Source organism: Falco naumanni, chromosome 2, assembly GCF_017639655.2.
Source record: "Falco naumanni isolate bFalNau1 chromosome 2, bFalNau1.pat, whole genome shotgun sequence".
Taxonomy (NCBI): Eukaryota; Metazoa; Chordata; class Aves; order Falconiformes; family Falconidae; genus Falco; species Falco naumanni.
Genome location: NC_054055.1, coordinates 82227642 through 82245031, shown reverse-complemented (window position 1 = coordinate 82245031; position 17390 = coordinate 82227642). Strand labels below are relative to the sequence as shown.

At 38.6% G+C, this 17390-nt stretch overlaps 1 protein-coding gene across 21 annotated transcripts in view; it reads left to right on the top strand.

The window, feature by feature from the left end:
- Nucleotides 1-17390, top strand: part of KDM6A (lysine demethylase 6A) — a 162955-nt gene that overhangs the window by 123720 nt on the left and 21845 nt on the right. For all 21 annotated transcript variants that reach the window (XR_005826587.1, XM_040585252.1, XM_040585248.1 and 18 more), the window contains one exon: nt 15987-16116. Coding sequence is in view for 20 of the 21 variants with exons in the window: in XM_040585252.1 (XP_040441186.1) it covers nt 15987-16116 (130 nt within the window). In the remaining variant the exon portion in view is untranslated. The remainder of the gene's footprint in view (nt 1-15986; nt 16117-17390) is intronic.

Sequence of the window (17390 nt, the reverse complement as noted above, 5' to 3'; positions counted from 1 at the left end):
TAGATTTGTCAGCCAGGTCCTAGGTAATAACTGGTGTATTTTGCATATGCATTCATACTGGTTTTGAAGGTTGTAAAAATCAATGTTGTAGCTTCATTGTCTGAGCTTTTTTATTATTATTTGAAAGATTATAGTAGCATTTACTTTAACTGTTTTATTTTCTGTTTTAGTGGGGTTTTTGTTGGTACTTATGGGTACTCTGATAGGAGTACCCACAGCACTGGAGATAAATGGTTTTCTTAAGGTGGTTCCCATCTACCTTGCCACCGGCTACTACTGATGTTTCTTTTCCAGAAGAACTTTGCTAGACATTCGCAATGATTTCTTTTTAAATGGAGTTTCAGTATTTAATAATGTTCCGGAATTCATGCTAAAATTCATATACCAAACATAGATCTGGGACTGCCTTTTCCTCTAGGCAGTTGTTCAGTTGCTGCCCAGCGTAAAACAGGGTCATTTTCAAGTGAAGTTGTGTGTTGTTTAGGATGATGGAGATTGCTAGGTTCTCCTGGATAACTAAAGGGAAAGGTGGTGTCAACATATGAGGAAAATGTGATGCAGTTGCAGCCAGTTCTCATATCCTCCTGTCAGGCTGATACAAGCACTCCCTTTTCTCCATGCTAGATTCCAGTCCCTTCTTGCTCTGTTACCCACAGTCATCTTTTCTGGATGACCCTAGACCTTCAAGCCTTGTGTCTTCTTGTTATTTGTGCCTCCTTCTCCATTTGTTTGTTTCTTTCCTCCTGCCCATTGTACTTTTTCAAGGTCTGCTTCTATTCCAGACACTTGTCAACACAGACTTCTGTGGGAAACGTACTTTCAGTGAAGGGAAGATGGAGTGAAAAAGTTGTGGAATCATGTCTTGTTCCAGATAATTTGAATCTAATGCACAGATTACCAGGTGGCCAGAGTAGGTCTCTGTTACTGAATAAAAATGTTTTTGAGTTAAAAGAAGCAGAACAAATCAGACTTTTAAAAAGCATAAGTAAATTAAGAGTTTAAAAATACTTGGAATATTGAAATATTTTATAGCATCAGTTTGTACACTCCTCAGTTTCTTTTAAAAACCTTTAGATTTGTTTCATGAAACTCTAGCTACTATAGAGAATATAGTTGAAAAGTCTATTTTAAACTGTAAAGGTTTTGACCACTGCATCTAATGGTGACATCAATGTTTTTATTCCTAGCATTTATATGATTGTTTTCTTATAGAATAAAAAGTTCTGAAATAGGGACCTGATATCAGTAAATGACAGATAAATTTATTACTTCAAAACATGTATCCTCTTCATGGGGTTTAAAGCTTAATTTCTATAAGGAGCTTTGATATAGCTCCTGCAGAAGGAAAATCAGTTGTTTGGGGTTTTTTTCCCCTTTTATTTGTTAACATATTTTATGTCAGCAGTGTCTTTTATAGACATAATTCATAGGTACAATACAAACACTTCTGCTTAGATAAGATCCACAGCAGCAATGTAGATGTTAGAAATTGTGAACGTATAAAAAAACCCCAACCTATCATGTTCAGTGCTGTTATTAAGATCTAAAAAATCCTTTTGTACTTTCTTATTTTACAAATAAGTCATACAGATTTGGTTTGTTGTTACAAATTGGTGTTCTCATTGCAAAATTGATAACTAATCACAGAACGATTGAGGTATGAGGTCCTTAAGGGCGTCTCTGGAGATCATCTAATCCAACCCCCCAGCTCACAGCAGGGCCAACTAGAGCTGGTTGCTCAGGTCCACATCCAGCTGGGTTTTGGGATACTTCGAAGGGTGGAGACTCCACAACCAGCCTAGACAAGCTGTTCTTGTGTTCGGTCACCTCTTGTTTGTTTTCTTATGTACTGTTGCGTGGAATTACTCTTCCCTTGGTGCAGGACTTGGCATTTCCCTTTGTTGAAATTCTGTGAGGTTCCTGTTGGCTCATTTCTCGTGCCTGTTGTGTTCCTGTGAGTAGTCACACAGCCATCTGGTGTATCAGCTTGTCCTTCCAGTTCTTACCAGAAACGGTTTTTTTGATGGTGCTTTCAGTACCTGTAGCTCAAGTATAGGAGCCGTTCACGTGGTGGACTGTGCTTTAAAAATGCAGTCTTTCAGCTAGTTGTAAGTCTGTCATACTGCAGCGTGGATAGTTTTGTCTCTTCAGAGGTATAAGTCTTGGTCCATCTTATATTCCAGTTGATTAGCAGGTATGTTGTGTTGGTTTCTGTCTTTAGTCAGTAAGCTTGAATCATTTTAGATCAGGTGTGTAATGGATTAAGGCAAAAAGTGGGGCCAGCCACTAGGAAACCTGGCAGTGATTGGCAGTGTGATTGTACAAATTGCATGATGTTTTCCCTGGTGTCTTCATTTCTAGTAATAGAGGATGGTATGGAGTGTGGAAGGCTAGATTATAGAAGTTTCACATAATGCTTCTTAGCAGTGATTTCTGGCAAAGATGTTATACTTAAGCTACAGTGGTATAGATACAGTAGTATAGAAATATACAGTAGTATAGAAATGCAGAAAATTTAGCCACCTGTGCAATCGCCATTGGCCTGTGGCAGAGGAGGATGGTGGACTGAGGACAGTAGTATCTTAAAGTGCTGCAGCTAAATCTGCCAACGTTTGTCTGATGTGTAAGTCCCATCTTCCTGACAGGCATGTTAGCACTGGAATGATCAGGCTCATATCTGCATAGTCAGCTTAAATGCGTTCCCTTAACACTTCTGGTGATTCCTAGTTCTGTCTTACTAAAAAGCAGCGTAGCAGAAACACCAGGCTCCACGCCTTGACATTTCTGTATGCTTCTTTGCTATTTATTTTTTTATCTCGGTGGTGTTAAGTCACCAAAAATGGCAGGTAAACTCCCGCTTTCCAAAGAAAAGCAGATGCATCTGTGAGGGTTGTGTAGTTTGGGTTATTGGTATGACCCTGGTGTAGTTGTCAGAGGGTAGGAACCTCCAGTAGAAATTACAGTGCTGGGATTTGATGGTTATGTCCAGCAAACACGTTTTTTTAGTCTCTTTGAAATCCAACTCTTTCATTAGATGCAGGCTCTGACAATAATAAGGATAATTTCATAGACTCCCATGCATCAAGGAAAGATGTATTTTGCCACAGTAGTAATAATAATTTTCCCTAAGACTTAGTGATTATTCTGCAACCTTCTGAGACTTTCCTCCCTCCACACCACTTACAAGCCCTATATTTAGACATCCTGCACAATTGCAGGGCTCTGCATATAGTATTGGTCTTATTATTGCACTGTGCTGTGTCGTCAATGAGCAAATTTTTATCATCAGAGTGAGATCCTCAGGCATCTTAAAGTATTGCAGGAGTTTTTCATGGACAATGTTATACGTGCCGACACAAAATACATTTGGTGACAACGGAAAAGTATTTCAGTGGCTGGCTTAATTTTCCATTAAAGCTGGCAACAATACTTTCAATTATGTCTTTACTTACAAGGGTAAACGTTTCTTTTAAAAATCTTTGGAGTATATAGGTATTTTGGAGTGCCTATGGAGTATGAATGTGCTGGCAGGCAGAAATACGATGTTAATTACATAGACAAGTTTGAGACATTCAGTCACCTTTCCTCAGAAATAGACAGTTTTATGTTGTTATACACTGAAATTTTATCTACATGGGAAAGTTAGTTAACTTCAAAATCTATGCTTACTGTACGTAACTGTCCAATATTAATGCACCATGTTATCAGTCTGAATATACATTAACCATAAGGTAGTTTATTCCATTAAAAGTGGAGCAAACTCCACTAAACACAATTTAGACAGGTTTTCAAATGTGATTACTTCTCCTTCAAAGGTAGGTTGAGCTAGCTCAATCTCATATAGAATCATAGAATCATTTAGGTTGGAGAAGTCCTTTAAGATGAAGTCGAGTTCAACCATTAAGCTAGCACTGCCAAGTCCACCAAAAACCATGTCCCCAAGTGCCACATCTGCATGTCTTCAAGATACCTCCAAGGGTGGTGATTCCACCATGCCCCTGGGCAGCCTGTGCCAGTGTTTGACAAATCTTTTGGTGAAGAAATTTTTCCTAATATGCAATCTAAACCTCTCGAGGCCCTTTCCTCTTGTCCTGTCACTTGTTACCTGGGAGAAGATACCAACAGCCACCTGGTTACAACCTCCTTTCAGGCAGTTGTAGAGAGTGATAAGGTCTCCCCTGAGCCTCCTTCTCTCCAGGCTGAACAGCCCCAGTTCCCTCAGCTGCTCCTCATAAGCCTTGTGCTCCAGACCCTTCACCGGCTTCGTTGCCCTTCTCTGGACGCGCTCCAGCACCTCCATGTCTTTCTTGTAATGAGGGGCCCAGAACTGAGCACAGCATTCCTGGTGCGGCCTCACCAGTGCCAAGTACAGGGGGTGATCGCTCAGGAGTCCTGCTGGCCACACTAGTTCTGATAGAAGCCAGGGTGCTGTTGGCCATCGCCATGTGCTAGCAGGGAGCCTGTCAGGTAGTAGTTAGCTTTGCAAATTCATGCTTCGTGCTCACTACTTACAGCCTTCCCTGTGTAGACCATCTCAAAGTCCTTAGGTTTTCTAGGTAGTCTTTGGAGAGATTTTCTTTCTTTCTCAAAAGAATTTTATTATAAATTTAACATGCTAAGAAATTGAAATGACCATTTAGAGTGCTGTAATTTCTGTATCCATGTCTTACAGTTGTCACCAGTTGTGAAAAAGTTGCACAATATGTCTTTAAAGTTTGCAGAAGTCCCTTTAATCATAGGCACATGGTTATTGAATGATTTGGTTTGTACTCTTAGCTGCTGTTTTCCATACTGAACTGTGTTTACAGTTCTTGCAGTTGAAATGTTATCTGTATTTTTATGGTGTAAGAATTCTTGTTGGAATTTTTGCCATCTCGATATATCTTACTCCAGAATATTTTATTTGGGATTATATGGCAAAGTTGGTGCTTTTGAGAATTACAGAAAAGTGATAAAAGCATGTTTATATCCTTCTTTCACTGCACCCACATGAATCAGTTAAATGCAAAAAAGCTGCATCTGTTACTGTGAGTGAAAGTAGTTCCTGATGTACTGGGATTTGATGATTAATACTGATTATGGGATAGTGGTCTAGGTATCTGTTACAAAGATAATTTTCCTAGATAAGGAAAAAAAATACATATGGGGATTATTTTGTCATCTTTCAAATATTAAGTCTTATCCTGTAATGTTCATTTTCAAGTGAAGTTTCTGCACCTTTTACATTCATAAAAATGAAGAAGAGTTTAATGAGAGTTAAAGAGGTTTTCTAATTGGGACCATGTATGTGTTCTTGCTGGTAGAATTATAAAAATAGCTTTGGTGTCTGGTGTTAGGATGAATGCATTGCAAATGCACTTAAAATTTTTATAGACTTAAAAGTGTTCTTAGAGCTTAGCTGATCTGTGTCTTCAAAATTTGCTTAGAAATTTGCATGCCGCTTTCTTGGGAAAGTAATAAGAAGTGTATTCCTCTAGTCGAATGTTGCATTTTGATCATTTTAGTACGCTGTTTATCACGCCCTTTCTATAGGTGAAATCTGCAGTTTGTGTTCAGTAGCAAAATGTTGAGTGCTGTTACTACAAAAAGCCTAAACCAACAAGACTTTAATGCAAGTCTTTGCTTTTGTCCTCATTGACAGAGGAACTATTCCTAGTGATACCTAATTTCTAAAAGAAGGGGAGGCTGATAAAGGTGTTTTTATATCTTTATCCTACTTTTTAAACCATGGCTTTGTTATACCAGAAGAAATTTTTAAAAAATTGTTGTGAGTGATATGGAAGTGTCTGTGGGGGCTTTTCTAAGCAAATGTAAACTCTACTGCAGCCAAGTGCAAGGCTGTTCCCCCTGTGCTGGGAGCTGGAGAGCGGGTGCAGAGCCCTGTGGTGGTATAGCTCTCGCCAGGCTGGTGTGCCGGGCAGGCTCTTCACGGGCCAGAGGCAAGGTCAGCACTGCTGAGTGCTGGCTACCGAGTTTCTAGCCGAACCATGTCTGAGGAGAGGCAGAGCGAATCTGCCTGCCAAAGGCTGTTGGCAGACTCCAGCACGAACTTGGGAATTCAGTGCAGAAGGGTCATGTTCAAAGTATGGTCCCAACCTATAGATGCTTTGACCTACATGTCAATTTTACTTTTTGCTTGGCCAGCTGCGCTTTCTTTAGCTTACTTACTGGGATGATACCAAGTTCTGCTTTAAATTGTAATAAAAATTTATAACAGTATTCAGGAACCCTAATTATGAAATACTGACCCTTAAAAAATTACTTCCTAATGTGGTGATTGGGTCTCTTGTCTTTTTATACAGTGTTCTTCACTTGGGTTCATGTAGTTATTTTTTGAGGCTCCTGTAATCATTTTTCAAGGGAGATAAGCTAATACTTTGCTCCATCTAGTTTGCAGACAGCTCAAAAAGTGTTAATGTGCCTTTTTCTTTCTGATTGAGAGCTCCCTCTTCAGCCTGTCTGCACCTTAATACAGCAAGGCAGAGGACTTAGAAGCTGGATAATAAAGAAGATGAGCAATGGGAAAAGTGGAGAAGAGACTCGGGGGTTTGTTTTTAGCAACTTGGAGGTCAAGAAATGCTTCAGCCTGGGCTGGGACTACTTCTACAACGTTGACAGACAGGATCTCCTAGTCAAACTGTGCTTGCTGGGAAGTGTCTGCTTATGTCTTCTAATAATAACAAGAGATTCTGAAAAAAAATTTGTGGGACTGGCAACACAGTAACGTTTTTAGAGTAAGCCTAAAGTGTAAAGGCAACGAGACAGACAGTTTCCCATATGTGAAAATTCTGTTCTGCTTATTATTACTGACACTGACCTGTGCTAGGGCTGGTTACCTGATAGGTGCAAAAGGTCCAGTCTACATGGTTTTTTTCTAATAATAGAAATAATAACTCTGTATAATATAACCATTATATATTAATAGGGGATTTTTCCTGACATCCTTTTATGTCTTACCATTTACATGCATAAATTTGTGGACAAGGCTATCCCAGCCGTGTACTAACTAGTTGATTAGCCCTCGCTTTGTTTTAAAATTTGTAGAGTTTGAAGGTGTGCATGCCTGCATGTGACAGCTCAGGAGCAGAGCTCTGGGGGCAACATCCTTGTCTTAGATACTGTATGCATGATTGACATAAGGAAAAATGCCTATACGGGAGAGTGCTGAAAGATATTCTGCTGAAAGCCCTGCTTATTTGCAAAATAAGTCAACCTTTTATGTATAGTAGAAGGTGGTTGTATACTAATATATCGGATGCTGTGAACTTCAATATTACATGTTAACTTTTATGTTAACACAGTCTGAGGTAATGCGAACACAAAGAACTGAAAGTACTTTCCATAGTACTGGTTGTATTCGGGTGCTATCTCTGTAAATGGTATAAAAGTGAATTTGTGATCAAAAATGTTGATTTTTAGAATTACTGGAAGAATTGCAGAAAAGCTATCCACAACAGAAAACCTGAAAGTAATTGCTTGGGTATTTTTTTTTGTAAACAAACAAAACCCCAAACACCTGTGCTAGAATAAACATCATGCACAGGGGGAGGGGAACTGTCCTGTAGTACTGGCTTTTATATATTGGAGCTACACTGGATTGGGCCTTCAATGCATTAATATTTGCTAGTTTTTACATACATACCCTTATTTCATTTGATATGTTCAGAAGGGCATTCCGGCTTCATCTCTGAGCTGGATGATTACATTGTGTTGTCTTCTGGCATATTCTTCTTGCTGTCCGACAATATTTACTTGATACACTTTGTTGCCCTATTGTCTTGATGGTATTCTTGGGGGGGGGGGGGGGGGAAGACATTTTGGCAGGTAGGAACAGGTGGATGTAACTTGGTTTTTATGTATGTAGCCAGAGCTCTAGATTAATCATTTTTATTTTCCTCCTCATTATTCTGCATTTGGCTCTGTTCACTATATGCTTACTTCAAAACCAGTGTTTGTTACTTTTTAAGTCACATTGTTATATATAAATTGAAATATATATAATATATTATAAAAAATACAAATTGAGATTTTATATATATATATATAAATATAAATTTAAATTCCTCAGAAGTCTGTTTGTTAAATAGTCTTTTCTTCAAATGCTTCCAGGTTTTAAAAAAGTTTTGTCTGAGAGAAGCCATTTTTACTGTCTTTTAAACCCTACAGGTTTATTTATGCTTGGAGCACAAAAGACCTGAAATTATTAGCAGTTTGGGATTAAGCAATACACAAAAGTTGACTCACAGTGTAACTAGAATTGACCTACTACAGGATACTGAACTGCAGTACAATGATGTTCCTCATCTCGTAGAAGAATCTTATCAGGAAGCAACACAGTAATACTAACCACCAAAACCAGACTAATGTTGCTAGGATTTTGCTTGTTGCCTAAGAACAAAGGAACATCAGGGATATGGAAGTTTTGTGTTTTTTAAGGTAAAGGCAGTCATTAGAAAAGGGGTTCAGAAATTGTGCGTTACAATGAAAGAAAAATGGAAGTAGTCAGGCAAAAATAAATGCTGGGAGATTGTAATTTTGCTTTATGTAAACAAGTGTCCTCTTAATAAATAAAAGCTGCTCAAGTGAAGCCATGAGGTGAAAGGAGATGCTTTGTATCATAAAATGCAGAACACTTCCCAAGTAGGAAACTCCGTTTGATTCTTTTTTTATTATACGTGAATAGGTTGTCTGGTCTGTAGGAACAGACTTGGCAAGTGGTTTGTTTTGCCAGAGACTAAAGTGAGCGCTTAAGTAGGGCAAGATCGTTCCACAGGCTGAAAAGTTTCTTTATGTTTGTCTTCCTTGGTGAGAATGTTGAGGAAATATTTAACAGAGACCTGTTCTATTCACGTGGTGAAATGAGTTGTTTAGGAGGCTGAGAAGGGGTCAGGCGGAAGGTGCTGGCATAGCAATTGATACTTCTACAAGGAGCTTCCCTTGAAGGGCGAGACAGTGTTCATTGAAAAGCTACAAGGAATTTAGAAATGGAGTAGCTGAGCTATTGACTAAAATATGCAAATCTCATTAAGATGCTATTCTGGAGAACAGTAGGGTAACAAATGTGCTCATCTTGTTAAACTGCTGTTGGAAAAAGAATTGAAGAGGTGATTCTGGGAAGTGTAAGTGTGATTTGGTTAGTCTTCCCTACCAATAAAACTGATTGCAACAGTAAATTTTAAGGTGGTTATAAAACAACTAAATTATGTTTGGTAAACTGTCTACATAGTAAATTAAATTTTCTTAAGCCTCTGAGCAAAATAACAGACAAAAAGAGTGTACTATTAAATTACATATCCTTCCTTAGATTCCTAGAGAAAATCGCCTGTTGAGGGCATTTAAAAAAACATAATATGTGAAAACCGTGTGATTAAAAGAAGAAAATATGCTAGGAGTAACTGCTCTGAGTTTGTTATCAGAAAAGCCGATTGTTAATACATGGGAAAAAAAAGAGGAGTGTGCTGCTTTGTCTAGTTGTGTATCGGGTCTCCTTAAAAAGACTGTTATCAGAAGCTCTTTTCTGTACTTCTAGAAATGTAAGTATCTTTTTCCCCTTGAGCAATCCTTTTGAAAGGAGAATTAATGAAATGTTATCACAAGACTTGAGATTTAACACTTGAGCTGTTTATTGAAGTGAAACCAGCTGATTTCTAGCCCTGTGTTTCAACTGATGCATCTAATTAACATCCTGGAGTACTGATGCTAAAAATCCAGTATCCATCTCAGTTAAGAGGGTCCATTGCTTGCCCTTTCTAAAACTGATGTGAGGTCAAGTCCTTCCTTTAAGCAGTGTAGAGAAGTTCCTTGTTTTGTTTTCATAAAAGAAATAAGAAATAGCTTACTTGCTATTTTCTATCATTATTTATTAAAGCTTGTTTGCAGCCTTGAAAGAACAGGCAAAGCTCCAAACAGAACTTTTCTTTGATAATGACTAGGAGAAGTCCGTGCTGGAGTTCCTCAAACAATTCTAAAGAGCCCGGCTGGGTAACTGGGCAACTCTGTGTCAGCTGAAAGTTGCTGTTGTCATTTTTATGGTGATGCATGGAAAGAATAATTTCAAAACTCTTAAGGGATTTCTGAATTTCAGTGCTTTACCAATTAAGCTTAATTGGGGAAGGCAAAGGAGAGGTGAAAGTTTGGTGGTAATGTGTATTAAAAAGGGCTAACATGCCTTTTTATAGTCCTTTTTGCTCGGTGTGCAAAGAGGAAACGTAGAGAGCGATCCAACTGAGAGAAGGAGGTGACAGGAGACCAGAAGAGATTAGCTGCCTCTCAAGGGACCTTGTAAAATTCTAAAAGTTTAGGACGGCAAACAGAAGATGATCTAGGCCAAACAGTTTGGATAAGGGTCAGGAGATCAGTGGCCAGCCATGTACACAGCATAGGAAATAAGCTTTGTGAGCAGGAGTGGGAAAAGCAATGCAGAGGCTGAAGTGGACAGACATCTCCTTGGGCGGTGGGCTCTGCTTCTGCCCCAGGCTTCAACACAGACTTGGGCTGATCTTTCCTGAAAGTGCTGCTCTGGCAGTTAGGCCTGCTTAGTGAAGTCTGTTAGTGAATGACTGGTTTAGGAACTCTGCAGTTGAGAGGCAAAGAGCATAGATCTATTTGAGGGAAGTACTTTGAAGAAAAAGGAGCTAGATAAAGTTTCTGTTTCTGTTCTTGAAAACAAAAGCAATTCTTAATTCTTGTTTTATTGGGAGGTTTCTTTGTAAGGAAAGGACTGTTTTGGCTTGAAGCAAAATCGTTCAGTTGTTGTAAAGGTATGTGACTTCTGGCAAGTAAACTTCACCACAGCAAAGATTTTAAGAATAAAATATGAAATAATGTGATTTCAAAAGCTAAACTGCTTAAAAGGACATTCTGGTTTGTTTTAAAAGGCAAGTACAGAATTCTGCAAGTGGGAAGCAGAATTATCTGGAAGTAAAAAACCATAGGAAAGATGTATAATTTAGGGGGAAAGCAATCATATGAAAAAGTTTGGTACCACTTGTTACAATACTTTCCTTACATAAGTCATTAATGTGATTCTGTTTGTCTTATAACTTAAGAACAAGGTGATTAACAAATGAAATAGAAAGATGTAAAAGTCATTAAGAAAAAAAAAAAGGAATATTACTTCTTACATAACATATAATTAACTTATGAAATTCACTGCCAACCTGTACTGTTGAGTTCAAAACCAGAACAGAATTCAAAAATTACTAGAAATATATTTGCATAATCAGAAAATTCACAACTCTGTTGTAGGATTTTCTGTAGGTTTAAAAAGAAAGATCTCTGGGAGTATTGCCAGCTAGTACCTGCTTGTGAAAGGCTGGGGTAGAGAACTGCATGATAACCGGGTTGTATAATTATCTGGCATCGCTTGCATTTAAGTATAACGTAAGGTTGACTTGACTTCTTTGTATTCCTCTATGAGAGCTCATCTCTCTCTGCTGGCTGTAGAAGGAGCTGAAGGTGAGCCTCAGAGAGCCCAGGTTAGGTCTTGTGAGTAACTGGCCCCTTCCTGGGGTGATGGGTGTTGACAGACACTTTTCTGTGTTTTTTTTGTAGTAACTTGCAGTATGAAAGCAATTAATTGTTATGGCTGGGTATTTCTCTTTTAAATCAGGTCTGGGTCAAGTAAGTACTGTGCATCCTAGTGCTTCAATTGATCCTTCTGCAGGCACGTTTTTCAAATGTTTTGTTCATTCTTTGTAGATTAATTAATTCTGATAGAGTATCACAAAAATCCACAGTTCCTTTTATTCATGTTAAATGTGATTTATATTTGGGGAAGAGAGGGTATTAGTGTTGTTCTTTGGAATAACTGTAATCTCTTAAGCAGTAAAACCTTGTTAATTCTCATGTAGCTAATCCTTAAGTGATAATTCACTTAGACTGTCTCCACAACAAAAATAACTGCTTAAGTGCACCGATTGTAACTTAGTCTGTTTTGGCTTGTAAAGTGTGCATAAAATACAAATTATAGATAACTGGAAATTGTTTGGGAACTTTTCATTATCATCAAGAAGTCACAATCTCCCAATTAAAAAGGGCAAATATTTTTAGAAGTACTGAACCCAAGAGTTTCTAGAAAACTCAGAAACAAAGTTTGGAAGAGGAAATCTGTAGCCAGGAATGAAAAACAAGAAACACAAAAAACATTAATGCTTAATGGCTGCCCAGAGCTATTAGAATAGTCAGTAGCGGCGTGAGAGTTCAGTAAATGTTTCTTCTGTGCGTGGGAAAAAAGCAGATACGACGTTCACACCATGAGATGTACGGTAACACACTCTTTTCACAGTGATCGAGAAGGTTAAACAGTAGTTACACTTAACTTTGGCATTTTAATGTCAGAGGCCCAGATAACATACATCCATGAGCTCTGAAAGAGTAGCCTAGAGAACTGTTGTTCATACAGATATTTTTTTTATTATAGTTCTTGGAAAACGGAAAAAGTTCCAGAAGACTTGAAAACTACTGATTTGTGCAGTGAAAATAGACACTCGAGGGAAGAAGTATGGTAGAGGGATGAAGGCATCATCTCAGGCTAAGCCATCAGTCTCTTATTTGTCGAGAAATCCCTAGATAACTGTAAATTGTTTATGTTAATACTTGCTAAATGCACAGACCAGGGAGTAGTGCTACATAATGAAGAGGACAGGGGACTGTTGCAAACCAAACTGGGTCGCACTTGCTTCTGGTTAACTGTGTTTTGGTACAGCCAGAGGGGAAGTTGTTCTCTAAGACTGAAGGCTGTACCCTGTTTTTAGAAGATGTGGGAATGTATCCTAGAAAGCAGTGAAATGGGGGGGTGGTGATGGTGGTGTGTATTGTAATGAACCTAATGATTGATTATTCAAGAGATGCTATAATTACGTGAAATCAAGGCACCAATTTAATCCATAGTGGTTGGTGTCACTCATAAGCATGGCAGTTGGAGTTTGGTCCTCGGGGTAAAGCACTTGCATGAGTTGTTGCCTTTGCCCATTGAGCAGATGGCAGTGGACCGAGAGCTGCAGCGTTGGCGCAGGACAGCACCGCACGTCAGTGTGCACCCCTGTCCTTGCCTTTCTGAGGCTGACAGCTGCTCCTGCCTTCTCTTCCCTCTCTGTGGGAATGAAAGGTGTTCTCCTGCACAGTCTGTGAAAAGACAGTTCCCCCTGGAAAGTCAATTTAAATGAATGAAACATGTCTTTCTCTTTATTCTTCTGTCACAGCATTGTAGTTGACTAGGCATCCAGTTTCTTTTTGGGGTGTAAATCAGGCTTGTTTTCTCTTTGAGTATTGCATCTGTTGCCTCTTCCAGACAGTAGGAAATCTTGTCACAAAAAACATAGGCTTTTGAAACAGAGGTGTGTGAGATTTTCCTCATGGTTGCCGTGGTCAGAAAAGGGTCTTTAACTTCCCTTGCATTGGCCATAATTCTCTTAGTTCCCTAGGTGGAGGTGCCTACACTAGATGCTCACACTGCTTCATTTCAGGTGCTGGCAGTAAATTTTTTACTACTTCTGTAGTGGTTTTTATAATCCCTGTTACTCTGTTTCTGTTACTACACCAACAATTACAGCATTACTCTTTAATAGCTTTTTTCCGTTGTTATTAGTAAGTTATTCTGATTCATAGTAAAAAAAAAATAATAAAAAAAAAATGATAGAGTGAAATTTGTCCGTTAAAGACAACTTTAAATACTCTACCCGTCTGTTTCCTGTGCCACTTAATGAGCATTTTCCTGTCTCGGCTTTGCTTTTCTTTGGCTCCTTTTCTCAAACTTTCCATAAAGGGTTTTAGTAACTTAATAGGAAACCGTGGCATATACTTGGTAGTATCAGCTTCAGGTGTCGGGTTTGAGATATGTTTGTTCATCTGATCTTTTCCTTTGTACTGTCTGCTTTCTGCTCTATTTCCTTTGCCTTTTCAGACCTGTAGTTTCTCTAATCATACAGAAATTTCTCCCTTCTCTGCTGTCCCACTTCCCTGAAGACCCAACGTACCCTGGCTTTGCTGAGCTTTTGCTGTGGTGATTATCTTGTTGTGACTACAGTAGCTTAAGTCACCCTAGTTCTGAACAATGTCCCTTTTTCTTCAGGTTCAGTCTTTCACTTTTTCCTTGCCTCAGAAATTGCCTGAGAACTGTTTATCAATGCAAACTGAATTTTGTCAAAGTTCTTTGATTTTTAATACTATGCGTTTGCTTTTCTTGTTTTTAGTTTTCAGTTTGGTAATACAGAGTTCATAGTTACTTCTAACACGTGCTGTTCAGATTATAGTTTCACTTTGTATAGGCAGTCTGAATCTCAGATTCATGCAACTGTGGTTGATAAATTTAATTTGGATAATGGTGATTTTATATTGCTGTATTGGATTTTTTCCTGGTTGGGTTTTGGGTTTTTTTTTTTTTTTTTTTGGGGGGGGGGGGTGCGGGGATGACACAATAGTTCTTTGCAAGAACTGCATCAGACATTAAGCATTGGTCAGTGAGTTTTTTGCCAGGTTGGATGGTGCCTAATCAAAGCTTCTGCATGGCTTTCTCAGTTTCTTTGAGGTTGCAATCTATTCTGGCATTACTCACCTAGCACAAGGAACAAGCCATGTGTGGTGTTTTGACAAGCGTGCTTTGGAGACAGTTGTTAAAGATGTCTCTGTATCGCTCTGATCTTCTGTCAGAGGAGAGCAGTGTATGAGTTCGAAGGCTGGCATAATTTGTGAGCTGAATGACCAGCTTGTTTGTTGTGATGAGCACCAGTTTCTCAGGATGCTTGTCTTTGCTGCAGCCTGGGGTATGCGAGCTGTTTGCTCATTTTCTTTGAAGTGTTTGTCATAGCAGTCAGTCGGACTTGGGGGCTTGAGATCAGTTCAGTCTTAGGTGTGATTTGTGGTGGCTTGATTTGAAGCAGTGTTCTCACATGCCGGCACCCAGCTCTACGATCTTTCTCAGTGCCAGCATCAGAGTTCCTGTGTTTCAGAGACAAGCTCTGTTGCTGGGAGTTTCATCTGATATGTCAGCTGTGGTTTCTGCCAAAGATCGTTGTTACCAGAACAACTTTTTTGTAACTGGTGAGTTTTAGAAAGATACATGACTGTATAGTGTGTTAGAAACATCCCATTTTGTGGGGTGTTGAGAGGTGGTAATAACAGCTAGTGAATCAAATGAGGGTTGAACAGGGATTTGAAGAGTATTTAATTGGAAGAATTATGAAGTAGTTGAGTCATCTTTAATAAAAAGGGATGGTTTGGCTAATAAATACTTTCCTGGTGATAGTGACTGGAAATGGAATATAGACTAAGCTCAGACTGCAGATTTTTCAGGTCATTCATTACAGGAAAAGTCAACACATATACAGTGGGTTATCCACATCTGGAAATCTCCAAAGGCTGCAAATACAGTAAGCAAGGTTCTGACTCCTGTACACGTACGGGTGTTGATGCAGCAGCTCGCTCAGGCTAGGTCCGTTCTTCTGTTGCTCAGACAATGGACTATGCAGCAGTGGCTCCTTCTGGCTTCAGGATGTGTAAGTCGGGGCAGGTGGCTGTTCGATGTAGTGTCTTTAGTGCAGTTGTTGGGTTTTGTGACTCTGCAGTTTTCTGGCTAAGGCACTGTCATTTTCTGACTGTGCTGTGCGCAGCGTTACAGGACTGCCTTCTCTCCGCTGCTGCGAACGGATCATCCACCCGCTGCTGCTGACGTAATAAGGTTCTTCTCTGTTTCTAGTTGAAACCTGCTTTCCCTGTTAAATTTTGTCAGATGAGTCATACTAGCTTTTCTTTAAAATGGCTACATTTTTAACTAATAGTGGTGATATTGCAGATGCAGGCGAAGTGGGGATTATTTTGAATAATATCAAATTATACACTGAGAATTCTTGATTAAAATATATAAGCTTTATTTGCATCTTGAATTACGGTTTCTCCTTATACCTCATTATTTTGCAGAAGACCTTACACTAATATGTATTCATTTTGTTTGTCAAGTATTGACAGAGGCAGCTCTTCTTTCCTTTTAGGAATCTGGGTAAAAATGGCTTATCTAACAGTAGTATTCTATTGGATAAATGCCCACCTCCACGACCACCGCCTCCACCGTACCCTCCCTTGCCAAAGGACAAGCTGAATCCACCTACACCTAGTATTTATGTAAGTAAATCTAATGGTAGAAGTACACTACTGGCTGTCTTTTGTAATTGTTTGATTATCTGAATTACATAATATTATTTTACAGGTGCGCTATTTATAGCTGAATTCTAATTACAGTGCTCTCCCAACTAGTGTGTAAGTGGGAAAAATGCTAACCTTAAAGATAATTTTGGGACATAATTTGACTCTTAAACTACTTGTATATTAAGAATTTCAGTAAAAAGAGGAAAACCAGCTTCAGAGTATTTTTTTTAAATACTGAAAATATTAGCAGAATATGCAAAACAGTTCATTGGATACAGTACACAATATTTCAAACATGTATGTATGTTTTTTGCAAGTGAAAGTTTAGGTATAAATAAGCAAGTAATTAAACTCTCCCAACAATCTGTTTCAAAATACAGTAAAGAAAACAGTAATAAAAGTTGAGGTGGTGTTAAGAACAAAATGTCATTAGGAAAAGGCAGGTTTTAGTTGCATAGTATTTTCTTATCCAACCATTAAAATTTCTGTTCTGAAAATAAAGTTTTGCAATAGCTTTATGAAAAATTTGTGCTAACTTCCTCAGTAATAGAAGAATAAATTATAGGATGTCCCCTTCCTTGATAACAGAACAATAAATTACAGCATATCCATACAACCAGTGTGGAAACCTCAGGTTAGCTTTGGTCAGCTCATCGTGGGGACTAGAAGTGGGTGGGGTTTTGGGGGTTTTGTTTGGTTTTTTTTTTGGCCTGGTACTGCCCAAGCAGTATGCTTCGGAGCTAGATTAAGTTGGAAGCAATAGTGCTTCCAAGTGTTGCATCTGAACTAATTACGTTGTTAAAAGTCCATCACAGCTTTGTTGAGTCCATGCAAAGCTGGTAAGTCACCATGCTGCAGCATACTGTGTAGATGTGTCAACATGGGTCCCAATATTTGGGAACTCTGTATTGTGGTTTCTTTATTGAAAGAGATGTCATCAGCATTTTAAAAGATTTACAACAAAAGAGAAAAAAAGAAAGGGAAAAAAATATGGGAGAAACTATAGCATAAAATTGAGGTAATAGGTGCACAAAAGCATTAGAACATCAAATCAACCTTTCTGGTTAATGTGAGATACACTATGAGAGTAGTTTTTAATTATACTGTTTCTTGTATACATGATCTCTATAATTTGCCTTTTTGACTTCTGAAAAGAAAGTTTATTATCTTGCTCTTCAGAGGATTCTGTCAATTTAGGGAATGTACAAGGCTACTGTCAGATAAAGAAATAAACCGCAGGAAACCTGAGT